The sequence below is a fragment of the Emydura macquarii genome, unplaced genomic scaffold, assembly GCF_026122565.2.
Source record: "Emydura macquarii macquarii isolate MOO-44397 ecotype Brisbane River unplaced genomic scaffold, CSIRO-AGI_Emac_v2 contig_2636, whole genome shotgun sequence".
In the NCBI taxonomy this organism is placed as follows: Eukaryota; Metazoa; Chordata; order Testudines; family Chelidae; genus Emydura; species Emydura macquarii.
In genome coordinates this window covers 19,909,229-19,926,112 of record NW_027132773.1, presented here as the reverse complement: position 1 = coordinate 19,926,112, position 16,884 = coordinate 19,909,229, and the positions used below count along the sequence as shown (strand labels likewise).

The 16,884-nt window shown below is 38.5% G+C and overlaps 1 protein-coding gene across 1 annotated transcript in view; it reads left to right on the top strand.

Annotated features, from left to right (window-relative positions):
* The window catches only part of ASZ1 (ankyrin repeat, SAM and basic leucine zipper domain containing 1), an 89,700-nt gene extending 76,386 nt beyond the window's left edge, over positions 1-13,314 (top strand). Inside the window, exons 10-13 of the mRNA XM_067563968.1 lie at positions 2,138-2,250; positions 8,384-8,489; positions 10,462-10,575; positions 12,858-13,314. Of these exons, the coding sequence (XP_067420069.1) occupies positions 2,138-2,250; positions 8,384-8,489; positions 10,462-10,575; positions 12,858-13,010 (486 nt within the window). The 3' untranslated portion in view covers positions 13,011-13,314. The remainder of the gene's footprint in view (positions 1-2,137; positions 2,251-8,383; positions 8,490-10,461; positions 10,576-12,857) is intronic.
* The last annotated feature ends 3,570 nt before the right edge of the window (positions 13,315-16,884 follow it).

Here is a 16,884-nt window from a genome sequence, read left to right as displayed (position 1 = left end):
AAGTTCAACAGACTCTGCAGGACCTTCTTTTTGTGAGGATACGTTACACTTTTCCAAGTAGATGGAAGGACTCCAAACTGCACAGCTTAAAGGACTCAAGGGCCACACTCAAGTCCTTAGGTCTTCCTGGAGGAAGCACTATATGCCACAACCAGCAGCTCGCTTCCATGCGCCACCTGCTTGACAGGACTGTAGCAAGAGGAGGAGCAGGGATTACAGGAGAAGGCCTCGACCCCAGTCCTTGTCTGCATCAGTGCCTGCCCCCTCCCGGCACTCAGTGGGGTCAAAACAAGCCTTTTGATGGGATGTTTAAGGATTGATGGTTGAGCATTGATTTCTCAAGTGGCAGGATTGATGGTCAGTCCTGCTACTTGAGAAATCTGAGCAAGGTATTCCTGCACAAGGCCAAGCAAGTAACTTGCACCCCGTGCTTGCAAAGCAGTGATGATACAGTCAGTGTCATGGTCGGACCTGATGATGGCTGTTGATGTTACTAAATGTTGTTTCATGTTGTACCTCCATTAATACTCTAACGTTCACAGAAGTGCTTCTAAAATGCATTGCAAGTATTCAAGGCACTACCCCGACCCCTCTCTCTAATTGGCTGTGCAATTTTGCCACTTACCACTGGTCCGAGCAATCTCCCTAATTTTTTTTATTAATGTTTCTAGAATTTTCAGAGCAAGTTTGGCATCTACGTCTATTCACAGTAATGTAGCTGGAGAGGCAAATGTCTGCACTGCCCCTTATGCATTTAAAAACGGTTGTGTTAAACTAGGTTAAATAAACTAGCTGTGAACCTATAGTCCGTCATATCAGTGCTGTGTCTCATTATTAGGATGACATGTCTCTAAAGTAAGAGGCAAGGGAAAAAATCTAAGATGCACTTGTGGAAGCAAGTTCAGGTAGTAATTCTGGCCAAATTCCATCAGGTTTTTTGTTGTGTGCCGAGGAAGATGATCAGACTTGTCCATTGACAGATCTTTAATGTTAGACTCTTTACCAAATGCAACTTTATAACATCTTTAGTGCAACAGGAATTCATTTACGATTTTTTGCTTTATTGATATTGTTCTGTGTTTCTGATCATTTGTGGGAAAATTTGTCTGGTAAATTCTTTCTCTTTGAAAGCCCAAAGTGAGAATTTTATTGCGGTGGCTTCAAAGAAAGACATTTCTCTAATATTCAATTTATAGTCTCTCACAAATTGGTAGTTATTACCAGCTGCACATAGATACTTTATGCCACCTGGAATTCTTTTATAAAATTCTTTACCTCTGAATATTTGGAAAATAATAAATTTAGGTACGACATGGAGCAGTTGAAAATTCCAAATGACTAGCATGTGGTCTGTAAAGGAATAGTAGACACTTACAAATTTGGTTATGCTTGTTTCTCATTATTTTACTTTTTTTCCTTTGGTGGGCAAGACTATGGTAAACATGTAAGTCGCTGTTTGTGATTGTACTCTAAATGGTCTTGTGGTTCTTGTCATTTTTAATGTACTTTTAATTAACGAGATAAGCTGATTTGGGCTAGGTCAGTAGTTGGATTAGACCTCTCAGGAACACCCAGGTTCTACAGGAAATGGTGCTGATGATTCATTAGGTGGCATTTTTCCTGTTGAATTAATGCTGAACCGGTATAATAATGTGAAGCGTTTTACTGCCAGAGGTGCCTCAGATGACACCTAAAACAGAGGCCCTAGTTATTTGTGATTATTGAAAATCCTGTGGCAGGTTTTACAAATATCCCATTTTGGCCAAGTGCCAATCTGAAGTAATTACATTCTGCCTATTTACGTTTTCTGTACAGTTTCAATTAGGCATTCTTCACTTCCGGTCTAATTATATTGCAGTGCTGTGCACTATTAAACAGTTGCCATATTTCACCTTAAGAATTGTGGCTACATTGTAGAGTTAGTTGAAGTGACCCTAAGTATACTTTTTTGGTACATTTTAAAGTCTTAAAATGTTTGGGACTCTCCAGGATGAAAGATGCTATGCTGCTGTATGTATAAATAATTATATTTGGTTTACTTCCAAAATTTAAAAAAATAGCTTTTAAGCTTTTTTAATTCTACTGTATGTTCTAAACCATTATACAATTATGTATTTAAAATGACTTTTAAATTTAGATTGGGATTACAAATACCAGAGACCAACAGAAAATCCTAGATGCTGTTAAAGAGCTGCAAGTGGAAGAAATAAAATTTGAAGAGTTGCCTGAAGTGATGAAATTAGAATTCAGGTAAAATGTCATCTTTCAGTTACATAAATATATTGTTGAATATGGTTTAGTGTCTACTGCAGCATAAAGATGTAATTATTTGAAACAGTGTATCACATTATACGTACTAGTAGCCGTATGGAGCCTTAAGTTATGAAAGATGGTGGCAAACACTGAGGAAGGAGTCCAGAGTAGGACCAGTGTTACAATAATTAAAATCATGTAGTTGCCTGTCATAGGGATCTGTTACTTGAGGGGCTAAGTAGCTGTTACTTTCTGTGATGATGTTGCCACCACTTTGATTGAATGCGTGAGATCCTCCTCACTTACCTGGGTGCAGTATTTTTGCACTCTCTCTTCCTCCTCTTGTGTGCAGGCAGGCTTTCCCAGTTGTTCTCCTGCTTCACTGGAAATTGCTGTAGCTGGCATCTTTGTTAAGATGTCAGTTTTCTTCCAGCCTTAGTGAGCTCCGGAATAAAATGGAAAATGGGAAATAAAATCTACCTACGACTGAAGAAAAAAATGTTGTGTCCTCTGTTCCATTTTATTCTTCTGTATATATTTTTCTTCTATATTTATTTAATCAATACCTATGTATAGATAGAATAGTAGCTGAAAATAACCCTACTATATAGTATTGTTGTCCTACATTCCACCCTCACAGCCTTCATCAGCATATCTATGCTACACTTCCTGCAACTGTATCAGCAGTTGAATTTTAGCAACTAATAAAAAAAACCCTTAAAATTTTGATTAAGTCCTGGTGTCTATAGAGATAGCTGTTGCACTGACACTTTCCCTTGCACCTCCAACAGGAGTTCAGATTGTCAGGAAAATACAAGTATCACAGCCAGAGATGAGAGCCAGGTCAGAAGCATCTCTGAAGAACCTCGCTCTAATTCAGCAGTTGGTCAAGGACAAGGACAACACCTCCTAAATCCGTCCCCAGAGGTCAAGAACACTTGCACTTCTGGTCCCTCACAAAAACAATAGTTGTAATTGTAATGGCTCTCAGGGAGGGAAGTGGTCTGCATAATTCCCTACCTGAATGACAGACTAGCTTGGGGACCAAACTATTTCACAAAGTCTCAGGGGAGACAAAGACTCTGATAATGTTCAGTGACCTTGGCTGGCGTCAGATCAATAAAACAGCTCTCTGATTATCTCTCAGATTCTATGTCATCTCAGAGCAGTAATAAAACAAGATGGAGAAAAAGTCATTTTTCCCCTGAGAGAGCCCTTAAGATGGAGGCAAGCTGGGGTATGAATTTACCCTGCACTGGGCTGCCAAGGACTATCTTTTCCCTGTGAACCCTGCTGATGTTCATTAACAGTTCATTAATGTGCTTTGATCTAGTCCTTTTTGAAACAGGACTAATCAAAGTGCATTTTTCTTATTGGATGTGAATCTTTCAAAGCCAATTTACAGCAGCCTCCTCAACTTAGTGTAGAGCCTCAGACCACCATCAGATCTGGTCAGAGGGCAGTCATCAGTGATGGGTGACATTGTCTGTCTTTGACAGCTACATATGGGATCTTCTCGTTGGCTGCAGGTGTGAATGTTGGCTGCGCATTGACTGTGGCCCATACAAATTGGTTCAGAATGGCCCATGAGCAGCGTGACAAATAAAAGCCAGGTACATGTGTGGTTAGATCATTTATAAGAGACTGGTGTCTGACATTAGCTGCAGACCATTCTTCATGCTGCATTAACATCACAGAGAAATCTGTGCAGGGCTAATGTCTAAATAGCCATGTCTTTGGAAGTTACTCTTCACTGACCACTTGCGTGAAGAACTGCCATCAGTCTCTGGTGAGCACAAGTCCTGAAGTGCTTCAAGAACTCTGGTGATCTGTTGTCATAACCATCAGCGGTGCCACTCATAATATCACTCAGAATTTTGTCTAGCTTGGTAGCTGTAAACGGATCTCTATATTGCCGAGTGGCATCTCTTCGATGGAACTTCCACCATTCATCATGGATTTGTCTGACCTGCTTCTCTTTTGGGACCTTTGACACATTCAGCAGATGGCTGGCAGCTTGGTTTGGCATGACAGATGGGTGGCGGTCACTGAGCTGCGCTGAGATAAGGAACCAAATTCCAGCATTTCCGGTTTGAGCGAGACGTCTAGATTTGAGTCATCACTTCCCATCATAGAATCGTAGGACTGGAAGGGACCTTGAAAGGTCACCTAGTCCAGTCCTCTGCACTTAGGCAGAACGAAGTATTATCTTGACTATCATGCCTGTCTAGAAGGATCCAGTGACTGAATTATGTGGTTAGCAATATCTGGATCATCAGAGGATCCATACTGATGGAGCAGTTTAGCACATTCAGCATCGAGGCACAGCATGTAGACTGGATGGCAGCTGTGCAGTGTGGATGCACAAGCAGCTTTGAAGATGGTTCCTCAGAATTGACTGGGTTCATCAACCGGGATGATGCATAATGGTATGGAGACAACACTTTTTTTTTTCTTGAGCATCTGATTGTAATATGTTCTCGTCACACATTTGTGTGTACCTCATTCATACAGGGAAATAGGTGATTCAATCAGCGGACCGTATTCAAAGTCCTTTCTAGGGTTGAATCTCCGTCACTTGCCAGCTAACATTCCTGATGCAATTCCGCCTCCCAACATTGGAGTCCTCAGGCTAGTCCTGATAATACTGCAGCTCAATGTTGAGGGATTCTCAGCTGCCAAATGCAGCATTATCAGCTAACAAAGCACATTAACGAACTGTTAATGTGTGTCAGCATGGACCACACAGACAGACAGTATGTATATTTTTGTCACATTTTTGTATATAAATGTCACAGAAGACTGACTCTTATTCAATTGGACAAGCTTTTCAGCCTACACAGAAGAAGAGGCGCTCAAAAGCTTCTCTCTCTCATCAACAGAAGTTGGTTCAATAAAAGATATTACCTGGCCCACCTTGTCTCTCTAATATCATGGGACCGACAAGACTACAATTCTGCATACAATCTTCTTCAAAGGTTAATTTTTGTATCATGGTTTTAAGAGAATTGAGTCCAATTACCCTTCCTGCATTTTATTCTAAAAGCAAATAGTGCTGCCAAAGAGATATTATATTTTTTTTAAATAAATGTATTTGTCCAGATCATCCTTAAAATATAAATTATGAAGAAATTAGTGGAAAATAAAAAAGTGAATAGTCCAGTAGCTATCTAGAAAAGGAGTTTAAAATATAGATAACTAGTTCCTCACTACAGATTTTTAATTAAATAACAAGCTAAATATGTGAAATGTACAAAATGTATGTTATTAGATCAACTGTTGTACTCCTCAATCTTATTGTAGCTTTGTGTTTGCATGAGTTATAAGAAATAATAAAGCTTAATGTAGCTTTCCATGTGTTCATGAATTATAAGAAGCAAAGCATTAACTCAAGGTCGTGAAGTATACAAAATATGATAAAAATTCAATTATTAGATGTGTTGCGTTTTTTAAATAAAAAGGTTAGACATGTATTCTAGGAATCTGACCTTGTGGTAAAATCACAGGCTATGTTTATATGCTGTTATATAAAGATTTTGCTTCCCATTTGTTCAAAGTCATTCTAAAAGAAGGAATATTAGTCATTAAGTCATAGAAAAACTAACATAGTAAAAATGTTGAACTGATTGATTATAAACTCCCACAGGGTCTCTTGCACTGTTTAGCGACTCATGTTTTAACTTTTTTCTTTTGCATTCTAAAGAAATGTGATACTTGTATTTTCCTGACAATCTGAACTCCTGTTGGAGGTGCAAGGGAAAGTGTCAGTGCAACAGCTATCTCTATATGCACCATGACTTAATCAAAATTTTAAGGGGTTTTTTATTAGTTGCTAAAATCCACTGTAATAATCATTCCCAGTATTTGAATTATTTTAGCAGGTACTGTAATGGTTTTACTTGATTTTTTGCCATAGGCATATTTTGTTTCAGGCATTATGGAAAGAGATTCTCAACAAAATAACAAAAATAATTGGTATTCATTTTTGGCAAAGCACTAAGAATGTCATCATTGATTCCAGCCAGCTATAAAGTTTATCTTCTGTGTGGAAAGAAGTCTCTACAATAGATTTACTTGACAAGTGCTCAACATGCATAAGAAATTTTCAAGCTGCCTCTGGTTAGAATCATTTTATTTAGTCCAAATATTTTAATCCAAAATAAAAGTTTACTTAAAATTAACTGGTTTTTTTTCTGTAAAAAGCCATTGCAGAAGGATTAAAAGTTTTATAGCAATTTACTAAATAAAACAAGCTAATATTTTTTATTTTGCCACCCCCATTTCCCCCCATCCTTCCTCCACCTTCCTCAAAAAGTAAATAAAAGTCTCATCTTTTTTAAATATATTTACAACAGAGATGCTGGAAGCTCCAGCTTTTTATATTAAGCATTACAGAAGTTTTACAACAATACACAATATTACATGCCACTGACCACATTCTGACTAGTACAGAGAACTTATTGTAGTAGTGTAACCATTGTCAAATGATTCATCTAAAAAAATTTATTCTGTGAAATACCAGATAACTAACAGAATGTAAATATACTGTAGATGTAATATTCATAAAAACATAATTTTCAAAATGAACAGAAGACTTTGCATTTAGTAAGACTTCAGTTAAATTTCTGTTTCCACTGGATCTTGGAACACACATGCTTGAAGTGGTCCACTACAGTATTTTTCTCAGGCCAGAGTGCCTTCCATATAGCTTCCATGCTATCTGATGGTGAAATGTACGAACATTGTACTGTGCCTTGACTTAGGACTGAGCTTCCAGCAACCCAGGCGGTGGGAGGATTGGGACAGATGGGTAATAAGGTATTGAAAATGCAAGTATAGTAAGAGTTGAAATACCATCCCAGCATCATTTTTAGCCTTTAATATCTAAAACAACACAGGAACTGTGTTTCATATACTGCCTTAGATGGTGTTGATTTCATTAGATGTAGCATGGAAAGCACAGAATCCCGACTTACTCTACAATCATTCTAAAGTAATATACCATGTAGAGGATGGGTGTGCACTAACCTTGGATATTAATATAATTTTAGCAAGCTAGTTAATAAATAAATAACCTATAATCCTTTTGCAATTTCTTGTCCTTTCATTAGCAGAAGTGGTCCTGGAATGTGCCTTTTATATTGTTTTGCCCCTTTATATAATTTGTTAGGCTAGTCGTTAAATTAGATTTAAGAGATCTTTTATAAAAAAGGTTTTGCTCAGATCCTCAGAGGTTCCTGTGATAAAGAAATGCCAGCATTGGATCAGCATATGTCTTCGTGTTTGGCCTGTGTGGCATTCACTCCAAGAGGCAGAAGTGAGTAGAGGTCGTTCTGCTGGAGGCTGAGACTCTGCAGTCTCAGGGGTTGGATGCTTACGGATCTTTCTTTGGAGATAGTTCCTAAAATGAGCCAAGCTTTCTGATCCACATCTGAGACTTTTTGAGGTTTTGTTATATGCTGAAAGCAAGAAGCAAAGAAGACTCAGATGAAGACCCAGTTAGGCAGTGAGAGTTCTAAGAAAAAAGTGATCTGAGCATTCAAATTGGTGCTCTTGGAGACCTTAATGCAATCACCCTTCAGTACCATCTTCTCATATGTATTTGAACAGTCAGAATCCCCATGCTCCATTTACAAATCAGAGTTCAACTTCTCCACATCATACAAGCTGCAGACCAGGAATATGTCATACATCAACATAAAATGAACTTGAGATTTCCAGTACATGATCTTGTAAGACAGTTGGTTACAGGTATTATCACTGCACAAAAGACCATAATGTTATAATTCATTTGCATAACCGGAAACACTTAATATTTTCTTTGTGTAGAAAATAAGGGGTCTTCCTACTGGTAAGTGTAAAAGACAGGAGTAAAGAGGGAAACTAAAGATTAATGGAAATTAAACTGAGCATTGCTAAAAAGATTTAGGGTTTTTTTAACTGTTCTGACGTTCAAACTTTTTTTAATAGCTGTGGTGTTCTAGATAACTATTTTTATTGGGAAAATAGATAAGCTTACTGAACTTTAGTACATGTAGAGCTCTATGGAAAGTTGATTATGCACTTATAATAACCATATTTTGTTTCTTTAAGAAATTGCATATCTAATTATCTTATTTTGTTTTTATAGTGGTGATGAGTTCCTCACTTTTCTTCTGAAACTGAATAGACAGTGTGGTCACCTTACAACTGTGGTGCAAAATATAGTTAGCCAGTTACCCACAAACTCTCACAAGGTATTCAACAAAAGAAAATTAAAATGGATTTGGGACTGTTTATTACTAAACTATTATTATTAGTTTAGCTACTAATAAATGTGAAAATGAATATTAATTGATGTCCATAGACAACTTTCTGCGTTAGCATAGTTTATGTAAACTATATAGCATTCTTTCCAGTAGTACCTTGAAATACCACTTTAGGTTACAACATTTAAAAAACAAATCTTGTCAATCAAATTTTTAAGAAAAATATTCTGTTCCTCTCTGTTGTGCTGATAGTTTAAATATTTAAATGAGACATTCCACACAGAGCAGTTAAAGGCTGAAACACAATAGTATGGGCAACAGTAACTCTCAAACCATATCACTGGAAATGTGGTGAGTTGTGTTTTAAAAAAAAAAAAAATCTGTGGTTTAATTTTATCACAACAGTATTTAAAATATAAAAATGTTAAATAATCAGAGAATATTTTGTAAGGTTAGACTACCTTCATTGTTTTCCTTGCTTTGATTACACCAGTAGAGAAGCACAGAAATATATACTTCTTGCCTAAGTAGTCTTGTTATCTTGAGCTCACATAATGTTTTGGGATATTTAGGGGATCAAGCAATATTGCCTACCAGTTGACCCATGTGGGTCACTGTGCCTCAGTGGATGACAGGTAAGAATGCCAAATTCAGGCCAAACTGCTGAGAAATAGGACAGACTCACCCCAACTGGTGGTTATTCTATCATCAGATTATACCAAACCAGTAACCAAGGTAGACTTCTGTCTCCCACACTGATTAACAAGGAGTCCAAAATGCAGTCATTATAAGCATTTCCAGCTCTTAACTCACCACCCAGACACTGGATTTTATGATGAGCGGTTATTGAGAACCCCAATATAGGGTTCTTCTAATCCCAAGAGATCAGCCACTTAGCCAGGTCAATATGTAACTCAGATCTTACCCAATAATCACATTGATGCCAATCATTTAGTAACTAAACTAAACTAAACTATAAAGGATTAATAATAAAATGCAAGAAGAGAGTTAATGGTTAATAGATCATATACATACAAATAATTGTAAAGTCCTTATATCAGATTTGTAGCAGTGATGGAATAAACTGGTTTGTAAAATCTCTCTGGTAACTTCCAAAAGATCAGATGGTCCTCAGCCCATAGTTCAAAATGCTCCTTTTAGTTGTAAATCCACAGTCTAGAGAATCAGGCCATGGAGATATCTCAGAGGTCAGCCATAGAGCTTCTCCCACTGACATATCTTACGTCATTCATGGCGGTAACTTATTTTTGAGATTTTTTATTTAAATGCTGATGGGAGAGTTCTCTCCCATTGGCATAGAGCGTCTTCACCGGATGCACTGCAGCAGTGCAGCTGTTTTGATGCAGCTGTGCTGCCGCAGCACTGTCCATGTAAACATGTCCTGAGGCATCTGCAGGGATGAGGTGGGTGGGATGAGTTTCTTCTGTGGCCCATTGTTAGAGTAAAGTGTTCTTAATGGGCCATTAACACATAATTGTCTGGCCCTAATGTAAATGCTATCTGATGGGTTTTACCCAGGAATACAACACATGTGTAACATACCAGTGCACAGCCACTATTCCTAACTTCAGATACAAATACGATACATGCATATAAACAGGATAATCATACTTACCAAATCATAACTCTTCCATTGATACGTTACATGACATACTTTGTACAAGATTTGTTGCAATTGTATAACAGTGCATTATCAATTATACAAATGGTCATATTCAATCATACAGTATCACAGCAGTAAGATGACATTTTGAATAACTGGTATGAGCTATTAAACTATGTAAGTGATCTAAGTTGAACTATGTACTATGCCAGTCTCAATTGATTTCATACTGTACAGAGAATAAGCATTTTACAGAAATTGTTCATGTTATAGAATTTTATATAAAGATCAGAAGTTTTTTCTGGATTTCAAATAATACTGTAAAACTTCTAATAGATAGTACTGGAGTGGGGTCCACCCCAGAGCTTCACTAAAGTTTGTGAGGACTTGGTTTGCAGTGCTGAAGATTTGAGTGAAGAAGTTAGCAAACTAAAGGACCTCATGCAAAAGGTGGGTGTGTGTCTTAATGAATATGTTAAAGAAAATGCCATAGGCAGATGACTTTAAACAATTTCTGTACATACTGCCCCATCAGCTAAGTGGCAGCACATCAGATTGTCACAGAGAGGATCTTTAAAACTGTAGTTTGAACACCTGCATCCAGGGAAAAAGTTGCAAGAGATGAGGAGGCATTTGGGAGGTGGAGGAGCTGTTGCTTTACATCATACAGCAGTGAATCTGTACAATTCCAAAAGAGAGTTGACAGGCTCTGTAGGCTATCACTTTGTCCTGAACAGCAGAGATGAGTGAAATCTTAAGGAGAGGAAAGGACACTAAAAATGGGGGAATATACTTAGGCTCCTTAAGAACTACTGCAGTATAAACGCCATTTGTGAACACCTAATTAAGGTATTGTATGGAAATACTGACTCATGAGGAAGATGTTAGTGTTTTATGTGATGGAATAGGAGGCAACCCAGATATGTCTGTAGAGGTGACACAAGAAAAGGGTGGGAGAGGTCAAGGCTAGATGTTAGCACTACATCACTCACTCTCAAACCAACATAATGACACGCTCTTGTCAGACAAGGTCATTTTAAGTAATAGGCTAGTAAAAGGAATGAGTGTTGAGATTCAGTAAATGGAGCGTCAGTGTCAGAAAGGAATCTGTTTGCTGAATGAAGTCATGTGGAAGTCAGGCCATGAATATAATACTCTTAATGCTGTCTCTTGTTTTTAGGTAAATTTAAATGAAATGTTCATTTTATAAAACATTTAGAACCAAATATATGAGAGGAGGTGTGAGGCTGCCACAAAGAACTGTTTGGCAATTGTATGCCTACCTTTGTGTATGCAGTAATTGATTGTGTGTGCAAATGGGTGATTGCACACCCAACTGGCCAGTTGTAGTTGGTGTCTAAGGGTATGTCTGCACTGCAATAAAAAACCATGACACCAAGTCTTAAGAGCCTGGGTCAGGTCAGCTGACTTGGACTCACTGGGCTTGGGCTGCAGGGCTATAAAATTGAAGTTGAAGCCCAGACTTTGAGACACCAAACATCTACACTGCAATGTTATAGCCCCGCAGCCTGAGACCCACAAGCCCAAGTCATCTGATCCAGGCCAGCCATGGCCATGCTGTGGGTCTTTTATCACAGTGTAGATTTACCCTAAAGGGTAAATTGCATTTACAAGTAAAAAACGGCATTGCACATGCATCAAGCTCAGTCATTCTTGCACTAGAACCTTTGGCCATGTTTTTAAAACATTTGGCCCTTTTAATTTTAGAAACAGTTATTCCTGTTTCATTACAAATATAATCATTACAGCATATAATCTGCCCACTTAGTATCATTGTGAATAACATTTTAACAACTTTTAACATTGAAACATACTTTTGTGCTTTGCATTTTTATAGTCCATTGTTGAATTGGCATAGATAGCTCAAATGAAATAACATTTTGTGTGAAAAGCAGTTATTTCTAAAACATTTAAGTTAAAATTTGGTTTTTAAATCTAATAAACATAATTAGTATATAAAAATTCCATTTGAACTCTAATACTTTTTACCAGATTTCATTAAATACCCAGTTAACAACTACAATGTATAATTACTTTGTGAAAGTATATAAGTGGCTATTAACCAGTTTTATAATAATTAATTATCCTGGGGGCAAAGCTCCCATTGACTTAAGTGGAGCCAAAATTTCACCTTCTGTCTTTAGGAGAGTCTTCTGTCTTTAGTAATTATTTGTGGTCGCAATTGTGTAAGGTGCATAGCACCCTACAATCATAGGATCTCACCTAGATGCTCACTATAACTCTGCTATTATAGGGAAGTCATTGAAAGCCTCTTTTTTACTAAATACATTTTTACAAGTCCTGTCTCCTGTGATTAAACAGCAAAAGTCCTGATCATATATTTGACATCATTAGTGTTTATAATAGGGTTGTTTTGCTGTTATAGTGGTTCAAGATGTTTTCTAACAATTGTTAGTTTTGAATCGCCTTTAAGGAATTTTGTTTATTTACAAAAAGCTGCTGGTATTCATGCTTCTACTATTTTTAAAGTAACTCTCTGTGAAACAGATAAGATAAAGACCCACTTCTTCTCCCATTGAAATCAGTCTGAGTTTTGCCATTGACTTAAACAGAAGCAAGATCAGTCCCAAACTTTTAACAAAAGTAAAATGACGCAAATACCTATATTTATGTACTTTCTGAAATGTCTTAATATACTTTAGAAGCTCTCATACACTAATTTTTTTATTATATTTTTACATGAACTTTAGTTTCAAAATGGACAGAAGAATGACCCCAGTCGTGTGAAACCCCTGGAAAAAACACCTACCTGGAAAAACAAATTAATAAAAAGGGCCACAGTAACCCTGTTTGGTTTTGGATTTCTCTTCCTTATCACTAAATTAACCTTAAGGAAAGCCTGATTTTATGCATACTTCTAAAAAACGTTTGTTCTCAAATATGATTCTGTTCAACATATGGAGCTACAAACTAATTTGTAGTAAGAAAAGATATTTGAAGACCCACATTCAAATTCTTCATAGCTTCATTTCTGAAGAGTTTAAATTTGTAATGTTATAAATACTTTAATTTAGAAACAGATGTTACATATTCAGTCCAGCCAATTAAATGTATTTGTATTTAAAAATGTTCTTTACAAAATGGGTATGGCTTGTAAGTATAATTTTTTTTCCAAGTTTTGTTTTCATATTTCATATTTGTAAGAAATAAAACCATAATTCCTATTACTTAGTACTTATTGATAGTTTCTTTGCCCATTTAGTTGCCATTTATGAATGTGTAACATCTTCAAATAGTTTATCTGCTATACTATATATTTGTGTATGTATTTGCAACAGTAGTGAAATTTATTTTTCCCAGGACTTTTTATGAAAATATTTAAGACAACTTCAGTAGACTTCCCTGAAGACAGTCTATATTTTATAATGCAATATAGTTCCACGTCAAAAAATACTTTCCTGTGGTTACTATGCCTTTTATTTCTTATTTGCTTACCACTAACCACGATATTGTAGGGATCTTTTAAACATTTAATCATGAAGCATTAGTTTGGTTTTGCTATCCCACCTCAGTGAGTACTTTCATATCCAATGCTACAAAACACTAAATATCATTTAAATATTTAACGTGAATGGTTCACTTTAGATTTAGTAAAACTTTTTGTAGGTCAATATTGTAAAGGTTGTATAGGTCATAAACACAACAATCTGTTGAGCAAGGTTGAGATAACTAATACCAGATCAAGCTACCATGTTTACACAGATCAAAACATGCTATCAAGAACTATGTAATATAAATATGATGGTTACAATGTTCTAGCATCCAGAATATCGTAAGTAAGGATTTTTTTTCCCTTGAACTGTGCTATTCAAGCCAGGACACAAACTGACCCCTTTCCCCAAGTAGATGCATCAATACTAGCATAGTCAACACTATTTGTTAGCAGCAGATACAGATGAACTGGTGTTCAAAATGATTTAAATGCTAGGGGTTCAGAAGTTTGCTCCATGTTTCTACGTGACCTAGCCCTTTAGTACAACAGCGCTGTATGTATGTATGTTAGAGAACTGCTCTGTGTAGTATTTTCCTCAAAGTGCATTTTTGTGTCTCCAGTCGGTGTCTCTACCTATACTCCATGGTGGTACTAAAACCTTTATTTCCTCATAAGTGGTTGGTGTAATGAGTATTAATTTACACAGTTGATTCTTGCAGTAATTATTTCTTAGGTCTCCCTAAGTGGCCTCCATGAAGTATCCCACAATGCCCACTGTGGCTGCCCAGGTCGCCATCTTGAACTCCACTACCCTGCAGCCAGATACACAGGTCTGTCCCTCTCCCCTTTTAAAGCCCCAGGAAGTTTTGAAATGGCTCTTCTTCAAATAGTGTTCCTATGGGTACTCCACTGTAGGTGTGTCTGCATCCCTGTGCTGCTGATTGGAGAACTATGGTAGCAATCCATCCTGCCTGTGCATGTGCTGCTCCCTGCCTGCCATGAGGCTAGCCAGTGTGCATGGGCAATCCCTCAGTTTCTTCTCAAACCTCCCCCACCCCACCCCTGGCTAGAGGCGGAGCTAGAGCTGTCACTTCGTGGATTGTTAACTCTCTTAGAATTGCTCATTTGAGCTTCTTTTGAAGCCCTTTTTTTTCTTTCTTAGCTTCTTTTACATTTTATTACAGCTGTCTCCTAAGAAGGAGGAAAAAAAGGACTTTGTCTTCCATCGACTGCCTGTGGGAAGGGACCCCCCTGGACAAGTGTATTCCCAGTTCCTCCGGCTTCAAAAGAGCCTCAGTTGCAAGGAATCTATCCCAGTGACTGACAGACATTCGCAGTGTGTTTGCTGTCTGCACATTCCACAGAAGTGTGGCTTGTGTCAGCAACTGAAGCCCAGATCCAGGAAGGACAGAGAACTGAGGCTCAAACTCCTACTCATGGAGTCAGCCTTTCAACCTCTGGAATCCTGGTGGGAGCCCTCATCACAACCCTCCACTTCCGAAGGAGGTGAGCTCAGAGAGATGCCTGCAAGCCACTTACGTTAGGCCTCTAAGAAAAGGTTGGTGAGTCCCCATAGTGAGCCCCAATCAAGCCAAAAAACTCGGCTTGGTATCATCGGTACTGACCGCACCAAAGCCATGTAAATCTGGTACCGAACCAACAGGGCAAGTTGGCATGCCTACAGACCTTTTGGGCACAGGCAAAAAAGCATCAGTACCGTGGGAGTGTGAGAAACATAGAAGATCTGCCCCAGGAAATGCTCTGTTGGTATGGTCATCAATATCGGTATCACCAATGATATGCCAGACACCAACGAATCCTGCTATCAGATCCACATCTCTAGCGCTGTCAGTACAAGCCTCTCAGCACTGACAGCCTCACCGGTACAGACAGCCTCCGTATTGACAGATTTCCAGTGCTCAACCAATCTTTTGGTGTCCAATGCACCACACTCTGCTCAGTACCAGGGCTCCGGTAGCAAGTTCACCCAGAGCCCTTGGTTCACTGATGATTTCCTGCCACACACCACCCTTTTTGTCATCAAAATCAGAAAGTGAGCAAAAGGACCTAGCTTCCCATAGCTCTTGTCACCCACCATACAGAGCCCAGCTTCACTATGGATGCTCTACCCCATAGCCTCCTGTTTTGGGCAACTGTAGTACCAACCACTGGGCCTTTACCACCACAATGGCCATACTGGAATTCCAGCAGGCCCAAAAGCAACAAGCCTTCATCACCCCTAGTGGGGTCTATCAACAGCCAAGGAAGTATCCGCCTTCAACCGCTGCCTCAAAGGCTTCTGAACTCCCCAAGCAGGCAAGGGAGGAACTGGAAGTCAAAGTTGAAGAGGAAGTCATTTCTCCAGCCCACTTATCATCATCATCATCATTACTAAAAGAGACGGAGATGCCCCCTCCGCCATCTCTGGCAGTTGACTAAACTGTTCTAGGATTTGGTCACAGAGGGTGGTAGAGGCACTCCTAATATCTTTACAAGAGATGTCTGAGTCACATTGCAAGCTGGTGGACATTTTACATTCCTCCTCCTCCAGAGTGGTCCTCCCTATTAATGAGGTCCTACTGGACCCCACCAAAGTGATATGGAAGACTCCCATGTCCATCCCACCAACTTGTAAGAAGGTGAACAAGAAATATTGTGCCAGAAAAGGATACGGAAGTCCTATTCTCATACCCACCTCCCATTTCAATCATTGTGGATGCAATTAACTATAAAGGCTGCCAACATACTCTAAGTCCACTCCTTATGACCAGGACTGGAAGCGCCTGGACCTGTTCAGCAGGAAGGTCTACTCCTCGGCCACCTTCCAATGCAGAGTAGTGAACTATGAAGGCTTGTGGGCTAAGTATGACTATCAAAACTATGTGAAGCTTAGTTCTTCTGTTGAACAGCTCCTTGATTCTCACAAGGTCAATTTAAAGGTTAACATCCAGCTGGTGGTAAAAACATCTCTCCAGTCTGCACTGGATGCAGCTGACACAGCAAACCATTCTGTTACAACTCCCATTGTGTTGAGATGGGCTTTGTGGCTTCATCTCTCCAGCTTCCCCAAGAAGGTCCAAATGAAAGTGGAGGACCTCCTCTTTGAGGGGATGAAATTATTTGCTGAAAGGACTGATGCCACCCTCCACACGTTAAAAGATTTGAGGGCTGCTCTTTGATCTCTTGGAATCTATACACCTGGGTATAAAAGAAGGTGCAGCCTGCAGCCACCATTTAAGCCTTGCTCACAATATTCATCCCAATACTCCTCCCAATATCTATCT